The sequence below is a fragment of the Excalfactoria chinensis genome, chromosome 19, assembly GCF_039878825.1.
Source record: "Excalfactoria chinensis isolate bCotChi1 chromosome 19, bCotChi1.hap2, whole genome shotgun sequence".
In the NCBI taxonomy this organism is placed as follows: Eukaryota; Metazoa; Chordata; class Aves; order Galliformes; family Phasianidae; genus Excalfactoria; species Excalfactoria chinensis.
In genome coordinates this window covers 3,915,020-3,935,064 of record NC_092843.1, presented here as the reverse complement: position 1 = coordinate 3,935,064, position 20,045 = coordinate 3,915,020, and the positions used below count along the sequence as shown (strand labels likewise).

Below are 20,045 nucleotides of genomic sequence, written 5' to 3'. Positions count from 1 at the left end.
GGCTGATCACCCTCACTCACCCAACTGCTGAATTTCACCTTTTTCCACTCAAATTCAGGATCCCATCAGCAGGAGCAGCCCCCGGCCCCCTGCCCTTCAATGTCAGCACAGGGGGGTGGGTGCAGAGCCCCCAGAAGGGCTGGCAGCTCTCCGTAGGGCAGCACCCGGCCCTTGGGTGCCCAGCGCTGCTCCTCCCCACCCACTTTTATAGCAGCCCGATAGCTCCCATTGGCTCCAGGCACACTTATTATAGTGACTGCTATGACCCATTTAAATGGTGTTAAATAATTTCTCAGTTCGTTGTCCTGCAGAGAGTAGTTACACATAGGCACATTTTAATGATTAACTCCTGGGCTGCGCTGAGGCACCAGCAAAGAGCTCAGCACTCACAACTTCCCTCCCTGTAGCAGATGCCACCAGGGCTCTGCAGCATTTCCTATCGCTCCCCATGGGTGCAACCAGCCCAATTCTCCTTACAGAGAGCAGCACTCCAGCTCCCAGCGCAACAGAGAAAGGTGTGGAAAGGGGATGGGAAAAGCCCTAAAAGCAGAGAACGAGCAGGAAGAGGCTTCGGCAGGGGGGTATTCTGGGGCTGGGTTGATCTATTGAACCACTCTGGGCTCTTCAAAGCACCCACAGCCACAGAACTCAGGGTGGGGTGCTGGGATTGTCTTGCTCTGTGGGTCCCCCAGTGTCACTGTGTGTGGGACGGAGCCCACAGGTGTTTGCGTTGGCAGCAGGAAGGGGCAGAGTGATGCGAGGAAGTGGTTGAAATCCCTTTGGGTTTCTGTGCTTCCTTCTCTCCTTCACCTCCACTGCTTTGTGCCAAAGGGGCTTTAATTGCTGCATCCCACTGAGGTTTCTAAGGAAATCGGTGAACAATGCAAATGGGGAAAAATAACCTTTTTGAGATGAATTTGAATGGAACAAACCAACCAACCAACCAGCCATAAAAACAACCGCCATCCCTTACAAGGGGAGGATCCCTGCTGATCTGGACCCCCCGGGTTACATGCAGGCAAACTCATCACTCGGGGCTGCTCCCAACCCAGACCCCCCAGCACAGGTTGACCAATGCAAAGTGTCACCTTTTGTTTGAGGACAGCACTGCATGGCTCTGGACAAAACACTGGGAGAAAACTGACTGAGCTGAGGGAACAGCATCCAAGCTGAGCTTTAATTCTATCTCTTTTAAGAGGAAAAGCCCAGACCAACTGGGAACCAACAAGCCACCCTCTGCTGTCCCCAGGATCTGGTAATGGGGGAAGGTTTTGGCTCCAGGAGCCCTTCATCAGCACATGGTTTGGGTGTTATTTTATTTTTCAAATGAACAATGAAATTTCTGCCTGCCCCCATAGAGAAGTGCTGGATTTTCTTCAGCAGCTCGGTGGGGTTCACACCACACAGTGCAGGAAAGGGAGGGAAGGCTGCCCTTAAAGGAGAGCAAAGCATGGGATTCACAGCAGAGCCATCAGCACATAACAGTGCCCCAGCTGGGAGCAGCCCAGTCTTTTGCACAAGGAAGAGCAAACATCCCAAATAAAAGCAGAATGCCTGCTCCCTCCTCCTTTCAGATGCTCTCTCACCCCACCAGGCTGGTTTATTTTAACCATCTTCAAACTTTAACAGCATCTCTGTAACCCATAGGTGACTTTCATAAACACAAGCAAATAAAATAAAGATCATCGACGCGCAAAGAAATCGCTTTAAGCTCCACGCACTGGGACACTCACACTCATGGCACGTAAAGGTCCTCAGGGTTTAACAAATGTTTCCTAAGCGTTCTCTCCGTTTTAGTTGCACTTTGGCCAAGGCTCGGATTTTTCAGCGTAAGCATTTCTTTTTGCTCAATAAAACCCTTGCAGGGGGATCACTCGCTGTGGGAACACAAAACATTTTCTCCGTCAGCGCCTGCGGTGGTTCCAACCCCGACCCAGTTGTGCCCCAGCCTCTGCAGGGCTCACACTAGGAGCCCATCCCCATGGCAGGACCAGAGCATCGCTTGTGCTCTGTAAGGGTGTGTTGGGCCTCTCAGAGTAATTCCCTGGGCCCCTCCAGGGTGTGGGGGTTGGATGGATCCAAGCTGCTGTTGAAATATTTTGATGAGCTGTAGCATCCCGCAGACAAGCCGCTCTCTGCCTGCCTTGACCCCAAATCCCTTCCCAAAGGGATCCAGGGAAGGGCAAGAGAGCTGTGAAGGGTCTGGAGTATGGTGAGGGGCGGCTGAGGGATCTGGGATGGTTCAGTCTGGAGGATGGACTGCTGTGCCAGGGGAGGTTCACGCCAAATATTAGGCAGAACTTCTCAGAAAGAGTGGTAATTTGTTGGCACAGCTGCCCAGGGAGTGGGGGGGTCCCCATCCTTAGAGTTGTCCCAGAACCATGGAGATGTGGCACTGAGGGATGCAGTCAGGGCATGGTGGGGTGGGTTGGGGATCTTTGTGGGACTCAGTAACTGATTTTCCAACCTTAATGACTCTGTGATTCCATCATCCAAGTCCCTGACAGCTTTGGGACACATCACTTTTGTCTCCTGTCAGCTCTGTGAGCTATGGGCTCCAGGCAGGTTCCTAAAGGAGCAGAGTGGACAAGTCAGAGTGGGGTGCTCATTCTCTCTCCCAGTCCCTGGGGTCTCCCCCAACATCAACCACAGCACTCACTTGGGGACCCAAGCTGGGCTGTAGGTCAATGCTCAGGTGCATCAGTGCCACTGTGGTCAAGCAGAGCAACGTCCACATCTACCAGCCTGGCACCTGTATCATTCAGGTTCCCCACACCAATATGACCCTGTCACTGCCACTAAGCAAATTTAACTGCTCTTTCCCCTGCTGAAGGGGGCACAGGCAGGGCTGAGCAGGGGGTGTTCCCTTTGGCTCAGCCCCATACTCAGACTTGATCTTGTTCCCAAACCAAGAGCACAGATGTTCTCATTAGAAAATAATTTCATCACATAGTTCAGCTCCATGTTATCTCAGTGACAAGGGACCTGCAGCATACACAGGACATGCCTTTATGGTAGGGTAATTGTCATGAACACGAGGCTGCGATGTCTGGCACTGCTCTATTTGTGAAATCCATAACTCAGCTGCCTGTAGGGAGAGCACCTCAAATACACAAGCACATGGCCACGCTGGGATGGCTGAGGGAAGGGCACAGCATTGAGGTTGGTACAAAAGATCTGCTTGTCTACCAGGATGTACAAAAAACCCAACAGAACAGGACAGAACTGCCACATCACCACACACAGAAGGCTCCCAAGCCTTGAATTTATAAAAAGAGAAGCCAAGGCAGATGAAAATCCATGTAGTCTGAAGGATCAAAGTAGGATAATTCTGACAGCTTTCTCCTAGAGAAGCACATGGAGCAGCATGCACCCAGAGCTGTCAAGCAGCCAGCACTCCAAAGCTGAATAGAGAATAAACACATGGAACACATAAGAAATGAGCAGTCTGAAAAACAACATGTGCTTAAATATTCAGAAAATTGAGCGTAATCTATGCTTTTCTTCTCAAAATTACCAACTGAACTGCTAAGTCTACTTACATTTTCATGTACACTTGACACATCGCCGGGCTGCTCTTTCCACACTGCCTTGCCTCCAAGAGAACTAACAGACCGCACTGATGGCGTTGGGAAACTCATTAGTTAGGAAAGCAGAAAGCAGCCCTGGAAGACAGGCAGATCCTTTAAGTAATATATAGGACAGTGGAAAAATGGAATCGCATCAACAAGACGACATTTGCTTTCCATTAAACAGTCTTGGGATTCCAAAGAAAGCATCTGAGAGTGAACACAACACTAGAACCATTCAGAGACAAAGCAGTTCCTCACCTGTACCATCAGCAGCTTCCAAGATGGAATACCCTTATTAATAGATCTGTTAAAACATTCTTACTGGGTAAAGATACTTTCAATCTGGTTCCAACTGCTCCTCCTAAGTTTAGGAAATGCAGATAGCAGATAGAAATGTAAACACTTGCAGCCCAAGGCCACGGAACATCAAACATTAATGATTGTGGAAAGTAAAAATGCTAATTTTAGATACAATTTCACATAATTCTGTGATATGGTCTATTAATTTCTTATGGCTTATTTGCACGTTTAGGGAGAAAATATAGACATCAATTTATCACAAAAAAGCACTGTGGGTTTTTAACTCTAATGCACTTAACATTCCCAGTCAAAGCACACCATCAGCCTTCAGTCTTCAGGAGCCTTTAATGTAAGATAAATCACATTTAGGAGGTCACAAATATATTTTCCAATGCCTTCCTTTCCTCTCCAAACATCAAAGCAGCTTAAAAATACCAAGGCAATGCATATCAAAAACCCTGCAATCAGCAGAAGGTATCATCACTCCCTTTCCTATATCGCATAACTAAGGCTCAAAGAGGGTAAATTCCTCACTTAGGATCACCAAATAAAACCATGGCAGAAGTGGGTATAAAAGGCAGATAATCTGATTCAAGCTCTTGGATCGTCAGGTCAAAAAAAATCCCGGGATGTGCTTCAAACTTTATTTCTCCTTACAGTCCATTGTAGCAGTTACAGAAGAATGGTCTGAAGTATAAAACCAGCAGCGGGTGTAACTCATGACTGTGGGTATCTACATAAGATTTCTTCTAATCATCAATGTTTAGTAATTGATCCTGAAATCTTTAATCAAAGTTCAGTACACAAAAAATCCTCCTCCAGACATGACAGATTTTCATTCTTAGAAACCAGTGTTGACTCATTCATTTATTCCACAGTCAAAGCCCATTGGCAGGACTATGACTTGCTTATACACAAACACTGGAACAAACACTCAAAGGGAAAACACAGACCTCACTCTCAAATGTCCTTTTGTTTGTATTACTAAGAACCTTAGCATTACAGTCCAGAGCCTCAGCTGCTGCAAAACTGGTCCAATCCAGCCATGTTCAGGGCAGTACATTTATTTAGCTGATCATCTGCACCTACCATTCATCTACAGATTGTCCAACATCCCTGAAAGCAGTTACCCAACCTACAGATCCTCTCACTCCTACGATGCCATCAGATGACTTCATGTATTCCAAACAGACACCAAGCAGTTCCTGTACATTACTCCACACACAGGTCTGACAGCAGCCCTATTCCCTCACAGCTCCAAAAGCTGGCTTTGTATTGTAAATCACATTCCAAAAAGCAGTTGGGCAATTCAACATCATCTGAAAGCAATTATAATTATAGTACTGCTGTGATAATTAAAACATTGCCAGCTGTATATTAGCCTACTCAAACGTACAGCTGTTACATGGGTGATGTAAAAAATACAAAAGCTTCCCATTTTGTGCCCTGTAATTTGTCTGTTACATTGCAAAGTCAGTCACTATCACTCCAGTATAAGACAATATGCTGGAAGAATAGTGTTCTCTTCCACGCCTTCTGGTAAACAACGGGTTCCCTCATCACCTCCAAGTAATAGACAAATTTAATACATTTTACAGTGATGCCCAATACAAGCTGAAACTGGTATCAAGTAAAAAAATAGAAGATTAACCAATTCTCTTGTGCTGAAATTGTTGCTGGCTTTGGTCTAGATGCCTCCTGCTACTGGCCGCCTCTGCCTTCAGTTTCCATTGCTGAGTCTCTCTGCTGTTCTTCTGGATCCCCTGGAAGAATGCTGGCGACTGTCTGGAGAAGCGACTCGATCTGCTCCTCTGTCAGCCTTTCCTCGCTTTCTTCTACCATCTGTAGGTCAAAAACAATCCATTGGAATCATTAAACCCATACTTCTGCCTTCAGCTCCAAACCAAAGGACTAAACTAATTGGGAAATGCTCTTTTCAACGGATGAAAGACATTGTAGAATGTTTTCGTAACGAGCTCCAACAAAGTGGAACTCTTGGAATTTTCAGAAGAATGAAGAGCTCCGCTGTTAACCACGACAACAGGCACTCCATAAAGAGACGCTGCCTTCTTCAAAACAAGGAAAGCAGCACGCACAACGCAACCTTTAATCTCCATTTCTCCTCAAACCTTTCCCAATCCACGCATCCGTATTTTGACCCAGGCCTTTCATCAGCTCACATGCAGAGCTGCCTTCCAGATCCAGATCTTAAGTTCCTGAGCAAACTGTGTGTTCTTGTGATAAGTGAAACAAGATAACACGACACTGGTTACCTGAACCTGGCTATCTCATCCAGCACCTCGAAGGAAAGTAATTGCACCATAAAAGAAGCCACCTGTGCCTGGAGCAGCCATACGTTATTAGAACTTATTTTGATTGCGAATTTCCAGAGCATGAAAGCACATAAAAGCTCCGAGCAACACAAAACGTGCTGTCATGAATCAACAATAAAATTCTATAAGATTAATTAGGGACCTACTCTCACTGTGGAGCTGCGGGAACTCTCATATTGCTGCTACCAGTAAAAACTGCTGCCCTAATTTATAGGCAGCTGCTAAAAGGAAAAGCTTGTCAGAGGACTGCAGGCATAAGCCAAATGAACTCTTCAAACGCAAATGAAACCAATTAGGACTGCAGGGTTTGAGATTTGCTTTTTTTATGCAAAGTCCTTTAAAACGTCCTTTGAAGTGTGGTGATTGATATTAATTACAGTTCCAAGTCAATGCAGGTTTAATCATTTCTAGCTGCAAATTATCAGCCATTCAGACACATCCTGCCTTCTAAAAACCAGAGTTGTATATTCAATTACCTTCCCCCCTCCCCTCCATGTCCTATGACATGTCCTATGAGTCCTCTTTGCACAATCGGGTCATCTTTCAGCAGCCATTACCCGCAGCCGCTTGATGAGAGGAAAGCATGCATGCTACAAACCACTCATGTAGCAAAAGGCAGATGAAGATCCATTTGTAGATGACTGTTTCTGGGAGCTACGCTGATCAAAGGATGAAATCCTCTGTGGAGTGGCTTTCAAATCATGGTTAGCTCAGGAACTACTGTAGGACCCTGGCTTGAAAAACAGCTTTGGCTCTCATTCCTGTCAGCTGTCACAGTATATATTACAAGTTAAAATATGCTAAGAACACTCCTACCATTACCCTTCTGTGTAAGCAACTGTTTCAGCTACTGAAGTGGTACCAGATAACGGCCTTCAGGGCTGCTTCTCAGAGGTGATCATGTGGGCAGGTTAACTGGAATACCTTGGAGCATTAACACTGCGCAATGAAATGTGTTACAGTGCATAAATAGTCTTTGTTGCCAATACTGCTGACACAGCCATTACTCCCCAGACGATCTATGCTGCTCAGTTTTGTAGTTTTCCTGCTTTTTGGACAGGGTTATTAGTGTAGTGTCATTAACGACTGCTGCATTCAGCTCTGAAGGTGACAGCACCACAGCAGCAGGAGCTGAACAAACCCGACAAAGCCCACATCACAGGATCACAGGTTAAGGTTGGGAAGACCACTAAGATCCCCAACCCCAGTCCAGCCCCACCACATACCACCAACCAGGTCCCTCAGCGCCACATCTTCACAGCTCTTAAAACCTCCATGGACATCTTTGAGACAAGCAAAATCACCTAAGGCTGATTTATCTCTCAGGGCCAATGTCTCCTGCACTTGTTATTGCTTCCAGATCTTCAGAAAGCTGGCACCTTGCCTGGGTTAGATCTGATTTATTGGGTCATTTGAAGTCTGCCCTTCTTCCCTGTTTAAATTTGATCTCTCCCTGCGTTAGCTCCATTCCCTTCCTTTGCCATAAACTTCTTACAGAATCAGAGAATCATCAAATCACTTCAGTTGGAAGGGACTCTTGAAGGCCATCTGGTCCCACTCCCTGCAATGCACACAGACACCCACAGCCCCATCAGTGCTCAGAGACCCTCTCGAGTGTCTCCAAAGATGGGGCATCCACCTCTCTCTCCAGGCAGAGATCTCCTGTACCTTCAGGTACTTCACAACTCAAGTTAAACAGAAGGCCTTGATCAGAACTTTAATAGATAACAGTATTTCTAGATCAGCAGCAACCCTGCTCAACTTTTGCACTGATGACAAATTGTACTTACAAGTCTGATCACTGCTTCTTACACTTACATGCTGCTGAGTGCTGAAGAGTAATGTCCCAGCTCCCACTATGAACACTCATGTCAATGTCAATTGAACTGGTTGAACACAAGACTGCAGGACTCAGACACTGCTCAGGACACTGACTGATGAGCTCCAGTGGCTGCTCTGGCAGCTTAAGAAATCACACCCTTGAAGAAAGTTGATGAAAAAAAATAGCCTCTCATGTTCCAAGTGCATCAGTGCTGTAATTGATGTCTCAGACTGAACTGCTCAGAAAAGCTCCTTCAAAATAAGATGCTGGATCCAAGAGGCGATGCATCTCCGAATTCCCTTCTGTTGACAGATTTGTCAGAGGGAAGAGGTCATTCCTTCGGTTGCTGCAGCAAATTCATTGTGGACTCACCTCTCGGTGCCTGAGATCCGTGCATCCTCACTGCCAGCTCTTCCACCAGAAACTACTGATAAAGGTCCGTGTTTTGGCAGGACAGACAGTGCTGATATTTCAGTGCTATTTGGCTGCGATGCTACTCAAAAGCACAAAGGATCAAAAGCAACAGCTATGAAAAATCAGCTCTTCCAAAGAAACAGCGTGAGCTTTAGGAAAACACAAGCAGCAAGGAAGCAGCAAAGCAGCACAGTAAAGAGGAAAACTCAAACATCAAGCACAGAGAGCGTGTAGACAAAGAGACAAATGAAACTGCTCTAAAGGAAAACAGATATCACAAGGGAAGCAGAAGGTGACTCAGGTTCAACAGATGTTTGCAGCATTCTCTGATTTGCAACTATAATACCTTTGCTATGGAAAGCACAAAGAAGTAAGGTTATGATACTGCACAAGGGAGAACAGAAGAGGAGAATAAAGGAACAACTGTGTTCAACATCTGACTTTTCAGCAAGAATTTTACCAATACAGGAAAAAATATGTATCAAAAAGCCTTGCTAACCTCCAGCTTGCAGTTGCCTGAATCTGCTCATGCAACAGATTCAGACTGTAAGCAGTCAGGAATGCAAAGTTTATACTAGGGAAAACAAAAATGCAAATGTTTTAGTAAGTGGGTGATGTAAGATGTTTATGTTGGCAGTGCCACACAAAGCAAATGGAAATGGCGCCACGTGCAAATGGTGGGGTATCACCCCCAAAGTTCTGAAATCAAATCCATTGAAACAGTGGATTTTTGATATTCAGGCAAGTAACAGCACTGGGCAATGTTACAGCGCCACAGTTTACGGATAAAAGCATCCTCATGTGCAGCAAGACGAGCATGTTCTTTCCAGTGAGCTGAGAGGAAGCTTTTCTTCACATGAGCACAAGAGAAAGGCAGTTGGCCACGTCATCTGTGCTGCTCCTTGTAATAAATAAATCCCATGTCATCACTTCTCCAGCATTCAAGTTTATGCTACTCCAAAGTAACTAGTGTGGGTTGTTTTAGCAAATATTATAGCCTATCAACACTAACTGCAAATATATACAGTATGAATTTCCCATGAAATGCAACTATGTGGTTAAGTTCAACTCAGGCTTCAATAGTAATTTCAGTGTTGTTTCACTCTCACTGCAATCTAATCATGCACTAAGCAATTTTTCCCTCAGCTAATGCATTATCCAGCATGATGTATAAGACCAAAGAAGGTATCAAGGACACGGCAAAACTTTACTTGGTCATGTAATTGCTATGAAATGCTCACTGATTAAACAAATGGAAGCACATTCACCCTGCAGGTCCTGGGTACTTTTCAACCCAGAGCACCTACGGTTGTTTCTTACTTTATTATTAAAAACGTATCAGAACTGAGGAATACATACAAATTCCTCCTAAGTCAGCTGAAGCTGCTGTGCTGCTCAGCTCTGAGAGTGCTATTTTTACCTAGAAGCCTATTGATGAGTACTTCACCTGCTCTAAGCACCTCAGTAAGTCACAGCTATCAGATTGATTTCAAGTGCTTGAGAGGCCCAACAGACTTACACAGACTTTAAGCTCAACTTCTCAAAATTAGCCAAATATTTACTAAATGGAAAGCACGCCCAAAAGAGAGCAACCACACACTCCATCTTCCATCCCCACTGAGCATCTGTGAGCAGCCAGTAACAAACTACTGAACTCTATTCCCATGGACTGGGCTTTCTGAGAGCCCATCACAGAATCTCTCATTACCTACCAGCTCCATTCTTCCACTCCACGTACATCTGCGCGCACAGCTTTTCTACGCAGCAAAACAAAACATGCACTCATCATCCATCACTCGACTCTTGTTACAAGAGAATGGAAAGACAAATCATTCATCAGCTGCAGAATTAAGCTGTGGCAGATGCTTTGCTCAGCAATGTAACCGCTACTGGGAACCAGAGCTGCATTCATTAAACAAATGCATATGTGGGATATTTTACTACCATGCAGCCCTTCCCAGCTGCACAATTTCATTGTAGTTGGGCTTTTTTTTAATCCAATACTATGTATAAATTTCTCAGAGACACAAAACAACTGCAGTTTCCAAATCAGAACACTAACAGAATTAAACTAAGGCGTTAAGTCCTGTCGCAACGTTGCTGTTAAGTCCTCGTGGCAAAAAATGAACTGCAGAAGGTTTTATAGAAACCAGAAAATAACCCCTAACCTATCAAGGTAATTTCAGAGCTCAACAATGGCTTTGCTATTCAGAACATAAACATGGAAATGTAAATCTGTATGTTCACAGTGATGGGCATGTGTGAGCACACAGTAAGTACACAGATGTATATATACTTGTATAGACTTATTTATCACACATTATTTTAGGGACGTGCTATCACTAACTATAATCATCCCTCATCTTTTCCGCTAACCAAAGTAACGTCAACATATAAAGAGGCTCCATCCTCACTGTGCTTATCTGAAGCTTTCAAACGCAGCTCTCCTTCTTTCAGCCTCCTGAGGTGAGGCCTTCTGGAAGATGAGTCAAGGCACACACCAAGGAACTCTTAAAAAGCCCTAGAAGAACAGAGAAACTCCCAAGGTAAGTAATACTTGATGGGTAACCAACCTCAGCACCCTTTGGGTTAAGAGCTATTGTTTATTTGAATAATAAGCTAAGAATTCTATTAAAAAACCCACAAATCAGTCAACTACAATGAAAAGGAAATAGGAATTCCATCACTTTCAAAGCTATCAAGAACGTAATTCACCTCCAGTATAGAAGGTACGACTTCATGATGAAGTAGCTGCTATTTTCTCCTCCAGCAGTAATTCCAAGCAGTTCAGCACCAATATGGTAACAGGAAAAAAATAAGGACATAAAGAAGAAAAAGACTGGGTGATTGAACTAATGTTCCTGAGATAACTGAACGCCTATGCAAAGTGGGAAGCAAAAGATACTGCTGAAAAAAATGAGACCTCTCAATTCTCTAACATCTTCCATTTCCCAGCAGAGTACACTGCATTATTATTTCCTGTTAAATAATAAAAGACAATCTTGTGCGCTCAGTGTAACCAGCCTGACATCAAGAGTTACGAACCACCCCGAGATGGAAAACTTGTTTTAAAAAGCACAGAATTAAAAGTCCATTTTTCCAGCGAGAGAGAAGAATGTGGAGCAATTTGGTCATTAGAAGATGCTTCATCTACAGACCTATTAAGTGTGATGGTTAGATCAACATCACCAGCTTTTCTTCTCCTCTGTGAATCGCTGAGCCAGGAACAACATATGTTACAGATTAAAACAGGAGGTCAAGATAGCTGTGATGTGTACAGTGTTTTACCCAGTGGGATATGGATTAGAATTTCATGCTCCTTTTGTTGCTATTGTTGTTTGGAAGTAAATCCTGGCACACAGGCCAGAAGAGACAAATAGGAACAATACAGCAATTTATGTAAAAAGAATTATGAAAGAACCTGACAGTAAAACATCTTAACCAATTTTCTTGTTAACATAACTATCCTCTTCCATCAGCTGTTAAAAGCACATCAGGTAAATCTGACTCCATTCCACAGCCAGGCAACCACAAACACAAGCTGGAGGCAGCAAAACTATTTGGGCAATGGAGTGACAGAGATATGGCTTATTTGGTATTTGAAAACTGGCTTAAGAAAAAAGAAATGGATTTGCCCCTATTGTATGAAATGGTCAGAAATGTCTGGCTTTAAATCCAGTGAGGGACTCCAAGCTTTTGAGTGACAGCGGGTAGTCTGACTAGAAGAGAATCAATTTTACACCTAGCATCCACTGCTCTGAGTGCTGTGTCATCCATCGATCGCAGTGAATCAACTTGCCAGCATGAAATCTATGCATGGCTAATCTTCTCCCTGCTGCCATCAAAGAACAGTGCCGGTAAGCCCCCACAGCTCGCTATTACCGTATACTCAAAGATGCTCTGAGAACAGAGGTTTTCTACATTCAAAGACAGTGCGTTGCCACACCTGCCCTCACCAGAAAACAGAAATGATTCACTGCAGCAATCCAAAGTCACAATCATTTCTTTGCTAAGTGCCTCGCCAACAAAATGGTCTGCAGCTTCCTAGCAGTTGTTTTGTGCTCAAAAGACTCTGATGGTGACTGAACTCCAACCTCTTATCTGTATTCTGTAAGTCTCACCAAGGAGCTCTGCATCTCTTTAGATACTTCCTCTGCTTCATTGTTTTTACACCTGCCTCCTGAACTTCAACCATGACAACAGCAACACTATTCCCTATACCTCACTGATAGCTAGGAACTGTGAACTGAAGTCAGGAGGGAAAAAGAGACAGAAATGCAGTTACCTGAAAGCCACTAAAAGATGACTGCACTTCAGGAAGGCAAAAAAAAACAACCAAAAGACAAGATACTGCTTAGACAGCCATACAATGGATCCACGCCTAAAGCACATGCAGTGAACAGAGCTAGGAGAGGGGCTCAACACCATTGCTTATTAATAACTTCCTAGGCACAACCCAGGAAGATCTGATGCTCTTGGTCGGGTTGATGACAAGACTGACACTGATCTCTTCAGTAACAGAAGGCAGAACAAATTCCTTTGCAGAATGAGATGCCCTCAGCACTGCAGCTTCTGCTCCATGGTAGGAAAGAACAGCCCTACTGGCATCTCTTTAATCCTTCCCCTTTATTCAGCAAAAGATGAGCCTGTTACTAGGAAACTGGTTTCAGGATATGATTGTAAGCAGATGTTCTGAATGTAGGAGATCTTTATTAAAATATCTTTATTATAATAATTTCTTTATGACAAGATTTTGTGTCCCCCAGAGAAATACTTCAGAGAACACGGTCCATCTATTTCTACTTAGCAACAATCCTTCTTTACAACTGAATCATGCTTAACAGACTGATGATGGTTACTTTCCATTCGAAGGTCGTCTCATACCCATTTCTCATTCTGCACAACGGCTCAGATATCATATCTATCATTGCTCCTTCCGTTTTAGCGAGCTTGGTTTTACCCTAAGATAAAACCTTGTCATAAAAACAATCATGTCATGACAGTTGTCAAGAAGCAAAGTCCCTGATTATAGAGCAGCAACAAAGACTTAAGTAAATACAGTCTAACAACACTGTAATCAGCCTTTAATGATTCTGTTGGGCATTTTCAATATGTGACCATGATGCAAACACGGGTGGAGAATCTGTCTAAGAGAAAGATGGGTGAGTCTCTATGGGAGGACTCCAAGAGGAAGCGGAGGGGATTAGGAACCATGAATGTAAAGAAGCATATAAAGGGATGCATTCAATCACCAGCCATGAGAAAGTAATTACTCAACTGATCTTCAAGGTTAAAGCTGCTTTCATTTAAGCTTTGAACAGTCAGGAGCATTGTTACTTACCAGCTGTATTTCAACTGCTGTCACAGGCCTGTGGTTCAGCAACTGCAGCTTTTCAGCCCTGTGTGCAAACAAAGCGTCAAACAATCCGTGTTACCATATAATTTGAGGATCCCCCCAAATGACTGTTAAGATACAAACACATTCCTGATAATTTAAGGATGAAAAGCCGCTGCCAAGGGTAATTGTGACAGGGTTTGTGGTATGGTTTCATACCTTAATTGCCACGACAATTAGGGCATTTTAAGTACAGACATTCCTTGTGTGTACAGACACGCTGTTGCCACCTATTCAGCAAGGCAGAAGCCCTTAGATCACAAACTTGCCAGTACAATCTTTAATAAACACGCACTGCTACTTTGTTAATTGCTGCACAACAATACAGAACAACTTGTCAAAGATCACAGCAGCTTTCGCTATAACAAACGACCACAAGAACTATTATCATACCTAAGAAGTCACAACCCAGCAGCCAAATGGCAATAATTTATTGATTCCTTTAGCACAATGAAATTGCAATGGTGAGAAGAAAAAAGCTTGTAACCACACAGCCACACGTACTGTCTGCAACCCACAAAGCTCAGCCCAATGCACTTTTGCTATTACAACGGGCTAAGGCCAATACTTTTGCACTTATGCCTTTGGACAGAAGCATAGGGGAAAAATGTCAGTAAAATCAGTCTGATGTTGGTATTTAAACACAGAATGCTGTAATATTCAGTGAGGGAGCTCAGCGCCACTGAAACCCGCAGCAAAATTCCTGGTACATCCAGAACCATGACTATGCTCATCCAGAACCACTGTTCTCTGGATTCTTCTTGGCCAAACAGCCATTAGCTCTGCTTCTGCATCAAGCAATCTCATGGACATCACCTGAAACACTCTGGTCATTAAAAACAGGAAGAAACAGGTACGAGGCAGAACACGCCATTGGCATTCAAACATCTTTTTTGGGGGGAAGGGAGGGAGGGATGAAGATGTGAACAAACAAGTATTTGCCTGCAATTCAAACCACAACATTTGAGCAACAGCTCCAAATCGCTCACTTTACACCCTACTGAAATAGGGAGCATCCCAACAGCAAAGTCAAAAAACAACTGACCTATGCCAGCATTCATATTTCATTAATTTCAGAAGCTTAACGCATTAACATCGACCACAGAATAGCAGCCCAGATAACAATCTGAGCCAGGTTTTGTGTTTTAGAGCTGAAAAACACAATATAGCATTGCTTAAGATATAGCAGATGGTTAAAAGGGTATGTGAAACAGTACCAAAGGCACTACATGATAAAAATATACAGCTACAGCATAAGAATGGATACAAGAGATTAGAACAAGATTAGAACATTTTTGAAATAATCATTACTGATTATTACTCAGCTGCTAGGAGAGAGTAGATCCCATGTTTACACAGTACTTCTTTATCTCATACTAAAAGAGGAGGTGCAGTTCACAAGAAGTGCAATCATCAAGAGCTAAAACCTGACATTTACCATTATTCAAAGGGCACCTTTAATGCATGCTTATAGGGATTCTGAAAGAGTTTCCCTGTGATTTATTGGAGCTGTGGGTGGTTTAGAAAGGAAACCTTGCAGCTCTCAGGAGAACACAGAGGCTGTAATCCCCAGCCCAGGCCTTTATGAGCAGCAGGTCAGTGCCTACGTGCCTGGAGACACTTCAGAGACTGCCTCACTGCACACAGCCTCTGACACCAGCTGCCTCTGAAACCCAACACCAGCTAACAGCTTCTAATGTGGTAAGGACCTGGATAATGTACCATTCACACATGTGCAGCAGGAAACCTTCCCAGATCATGGTGTTCACACTCATCAGGAGCATCCTCTGACAGTGACATTGCTCTGGTGGCTACACTCAGTATAGAGCTTCCAAAGGCCATCAGCTGATTCCCAAAAAGAACAAGACCTTCACGTACCCATCCAAGTGAGTGACTCTAACAGCCCTACTTCACCCCAACTAGCCAGGACATAAGTGCCCTGGTGATGGGAATGCCATTTCTAAGAAAAACTACTTATTAAATTAGTTCCCAGAGTTTGCCTGGACCTACTTGTGTGTCTTCCACAACATTATAAAGGCCACTAAGCCCATTTTACAGATTGAGAGGTTACAATTAACAGTAAGCACTTTACAGTGGTTTAAGAAAGGGGAAAGATCTGGCATGGGAGGAGAAAAGAAGGTCCTTAAGACTGTACATGGCAGCAGACATTGCTGTATTCTTTGAAGGTGTCACCATTAATTAATGGAGAAAAGGACCGTGCGGGCATGGACCCCAGCCAGCCCTGCTCCTTCTCTCTGGGACTTTGCACTGCTCTGAAAGGGATCTATTCTTCCATTCAGGAACCATAAGGCACATCACAACCAGGTACCTGAAACATAAGACAGCAGGGAGAAAGGACTTTCTCCATTATAAATTGGTGTCTTTAAGGACAATTCCTGCAGCAGTGACTACATTCTCTCTTCTCTTCTGCAGAATAACCATTTACATTTTCTTCCCTCTTCTGTTAACAAACTTGTTGGCAGTGCAGGATTTAGTCTGCAAGTCTGAAGGCTGTGGTTATACAGACAACACAAAGGGAACACAATTAGCTCGGTGACCCCAAGCTATGAGTTTGCTTTGGTTTTGGAGAGTTGATGGTGAAAACCAAATATGCTTCCATTGGTAGGAAGCAGTGAGTAAGCTGCCTTTGTTTCCCCCTTCCTAATCACTGGTATCTATTTACTTAGCAGCTTGGTGTTTACAACAAGAGACTATGCTGTGTTGGCTGCCTTAGTGTCAAAACTACAATATTAATAGCTGTTGCCATTTACTGCTGTCAAAAGCAAGGAAAGGAAGAAATAAAACCTTCATACAGATGGGAGACAAGTACTGAAAACCCTTAAAATTTATAGTAGATCATTTCAGGAATCAGTAAAAGGAAAAAAAACAACAATCCTACCCTTGTCAAATTGTAACAGAAGACATCACCTCCCATAAAAGCGGGAGTCCTAACAAAACCAGGTGAAGAATATTAAGAACATCTTCAGCACACAAAGGACCTGTCTCATTCACCTGAGTAAACGTATGAAAGATTTACTGCTTTTTCCTCTAGAGCCAGGAAACTGCTTGGTTCAGTGCCTGCAGCATGTGATGAAGACACAGAAGCTGGTGTTCTGCTCCTGGCTTGCCATGTTATTTGCTTTCCAGGACCTGGCCAAGCACACATCTGTGCCTCAGACTTTTGCTGACAAAATATATCAGAACCAAAGAATCAGGATCAAATAACTGAAGTCATAATGTGTCTGTGCTAAGGAATGCACACCTCACTTACCCAGAGGTATTCCACAACAGGTAGAGCTCCATCTTGTTTATTACAGTGAGATTACTGGCAGAGCGGGCAGCAGCGGAAATGAATTAAAAGCAATTATACAACATGACTGAAACAATCAATTAGTGAAACTGCTCTTGTTTCCTGAAGACAAGAAATACAGCAAAGAGTAAAAGGTCACCTCTCAAAGGTTTACTTGCTTACAAGCCATTAACACTGTTATAAATTATTAGGAAATAGAAGTTACACAGACAGGACAAACTGATCTCAACAGCATTACAGCAACGAGGACCGTATGGTTCAGAATATTCCCAGTTTTCCAAACACCTACAGAAGAACGAGAACTAATTTGCAAGTAAGTAATTAAAATGTTTTTATCTGAAAAGCTTCATGCCTGTTTTAGACCTGCAAAGCTCCCCACTGGAAAAATGACTCAGAACATCAAAAAGGAATTAGCAGCAGGGTGCACAGAACCAAAAGAGACATAAATGACACCTTGCTTCTGAGGGTGCTTGAGCAAGGTTGCAGGGTTTTAGAAACTATGAACACTAATTAATGCTGAAAAATAACAACCTTTAGGCATATTAACACTACATAATTACGATTTAAGCAATGCATTTGCTTTATTTATAGGGAGCTTGAATGTGGTGACACAGAAATGACCAACTATCCAGTGCTGTGTGGAAACTGGTACCAAGCCAGACAGCTGCTGATCAATCCAAACATCATCCTGATAAGGATCATTTAAACGAAGATGGGCATTATTTTCTTTTGGCAATCCAGTTATGGATTATCCAGGTGACAAAGGGATAGCTGACTGCAAATGAAGTCATAAGGACAAGCACACTGATATTAATGTGGCACACAAGCCACCAGCACGGGTAGATGTTTTTGTGCCCTTCTGCAATGAAGACCAATAACATCTTCTGCTGCCTGTTCAGTAAATACCCATCCACTCAGATTACTTAGGAAACAAACACCAAGCACACGTGTACAGGACATCAATGGTTACTGCTGCTTACTTGGGAGGTCCATGGCAGCAGCACTGAAGCTCACTCCAAGCACACATGTAATCTGAGCTCACCTTGGGGGATCCTCCTGAAGCTTTGCTCCTAACCCTTCTTCTTGTGTGTGCTTTCTGATCTTCACCACACATCATAAACACACTGACCAGAAGGGCATCCTCAGTGTACCCTTACAGCAAACACTCACAGAACACCTCTGTTTCTCCACAAGACTGCGACCCTCAGCCCCTGCCATTAGCAGCAAGCAGCATATTGCTCCATGCAACGCCAGCTGAAGCTCAGTTCCCACTGCACTGATTTTGCTTGATGCTGATACAAAAAACTGACTGTTCTCTGTGCACCACTCATTTCTTGGTAGCACGTGCATAAATCAGAACGTGGATTCTCACAGCTCACAAGAAATAAGTTCTAAGGAAGTCAAATGCTGCAAGCTTGCACATGTGTCAGTATCAGGGCTGACTGCAGCATTTTGCATGGGCACAGACAGAACATGCCTGAATTTAGCTCATGGTTCATTACATCTAAAAAAATGCAAGGAACTTTTTCCAATGCAGATGAATCTACCTTTTCACTTTGTACAGTAACCATATTTACACTCATGCTCATTAAATAGAAAGGAGAATTGTTTCATTCATCTAAACAGAAGGTGAGAAGTATTTCCAGCACAACTTCCCATGCAAGGTGTGTCTTTGTATCTCCTCCAAAATGTCTGGATTTTACTGACTCTGTTTGGAACATGAAAGCTGTTTGTTCAGGAGAGGATTACATACAGAAGGTGAGTGACAGCTGAAAGAGGTTTTCTTACATAAAACCAAGATCAGAGTTAATCACCCGCATGCAGCCTCCTATGGGATGCACACGGGATGGCAGTTATTGCATGAGGCTGAGCATGGCCTCCCCACCTCCACCTTCTGAACTCCCAGACTGTACCCAAGTATACATGCACATATATCCTGACTTTCTAGGAAGAAAAAGTTCCTAGGAGGATCTATAAGCATGGTTAAGAAGAGAATGGTATCTGTGCCAAGATACAGCACAGAGAGCTAAAAAAAGCCCTAAAACATCTGCGACTGCAAAGCCAGATTTATCCTCAGGAATGTGTATATTTCAGTTGCTGGGAAAATTACAAAATAACAGCAGTATATGTTAGCAATGTGCCTTATTACTAACTGAAAACCTCAGACCCATAAGGCAGATCCTATGGCCTCACGTCAACCAAGACAACTCCTGTCTGAACCAAGAGGACAGGATTTGGTTTTTGGATGAGCTGCCCTGAGCTGCTGTTTGAACACTCACAGTCTCAGTCCATGCATGCTCAGCACAAACCTACCAGGCTGTATTCTTCACGTGGGTCCTTGGTGCAGGCACAGCTGTCCATGATGAAGTCTATGGGTTGACAACTGCACCAGAATGTAAAAAAATAAAATAAAATGCTACAAAGCAAAGGATTAATTTCAAGCACATCGATTCAGTGGGAAACAGCAGTCCTCCTCGTGCTGCTGTTAAACTAACACCACCCTCCTGCCCTCGTTGTTGAATATTCACTTTGAAAGCTTTAGAGGAGAAAAAACTTACAGAGGAAATCATTGAGTCTTTAGTATTGTAGAGGTTTATCTTTGTTGTAGTTTTTGGCAGCAATAGGGGAAAATACTTTCTAAAAGCACTACTGACTTTCAGCACAGTAATTCCTTGAATGTGTCGACTTCCAAGTCAAAAAGGGCAAAGTCTATGTCCTGTTCTTAAAATACATCTAATACTCAGTGATTTAAATTGATTATTCCTAATTTTGATCCTGAAGACAGGTTATAGGGAACAGGCAGAAGTACCAGGAGAGCCAATTTTCATTTAATCACAAGCTTAATAAATGTTCTTTTCATGCGATGCCATTCACACCACCTTAAAAACTATTCCAGAGG

General features: G+C 43.5%; 1 protein-coding gene across 3 annotated transcripts in view; it reads right to left on the bottom strand.

The window, feature by feature from the left end:
- Positions 1-1,297: 1,297 nt before the first annotated feature.
- Positions 1,298-20,045, bottom strand: part of CRCP (CGRP receptor component) — a 30,285-nt gene continuing 11,537 nt past the window's right edge. For 2 of the 3 annotated variants that reach the window (XM_072353640.1, XM_072353641.1), the window contains exons 5-6: positions 13,783-13,840; positions 4,119-5,714 (exon numbers count right to left, since the gene is read on the bottom strand). In XM_072353640.1, the coding sequence (XP_072209741.1) occupies positions 5,574-5,714; positions 13,783-13,840 (199 nt within the window). In that variant the 3' untranslated portion in view covers positions 4,119-5,573. Of the gene's footprint in view, positions 5,715-13,782; positions 13,841-20,045 lie in introns of all 3 variants that reach the window. The other variant, XM_072353642.1, reaches the window with a different exon arrangement.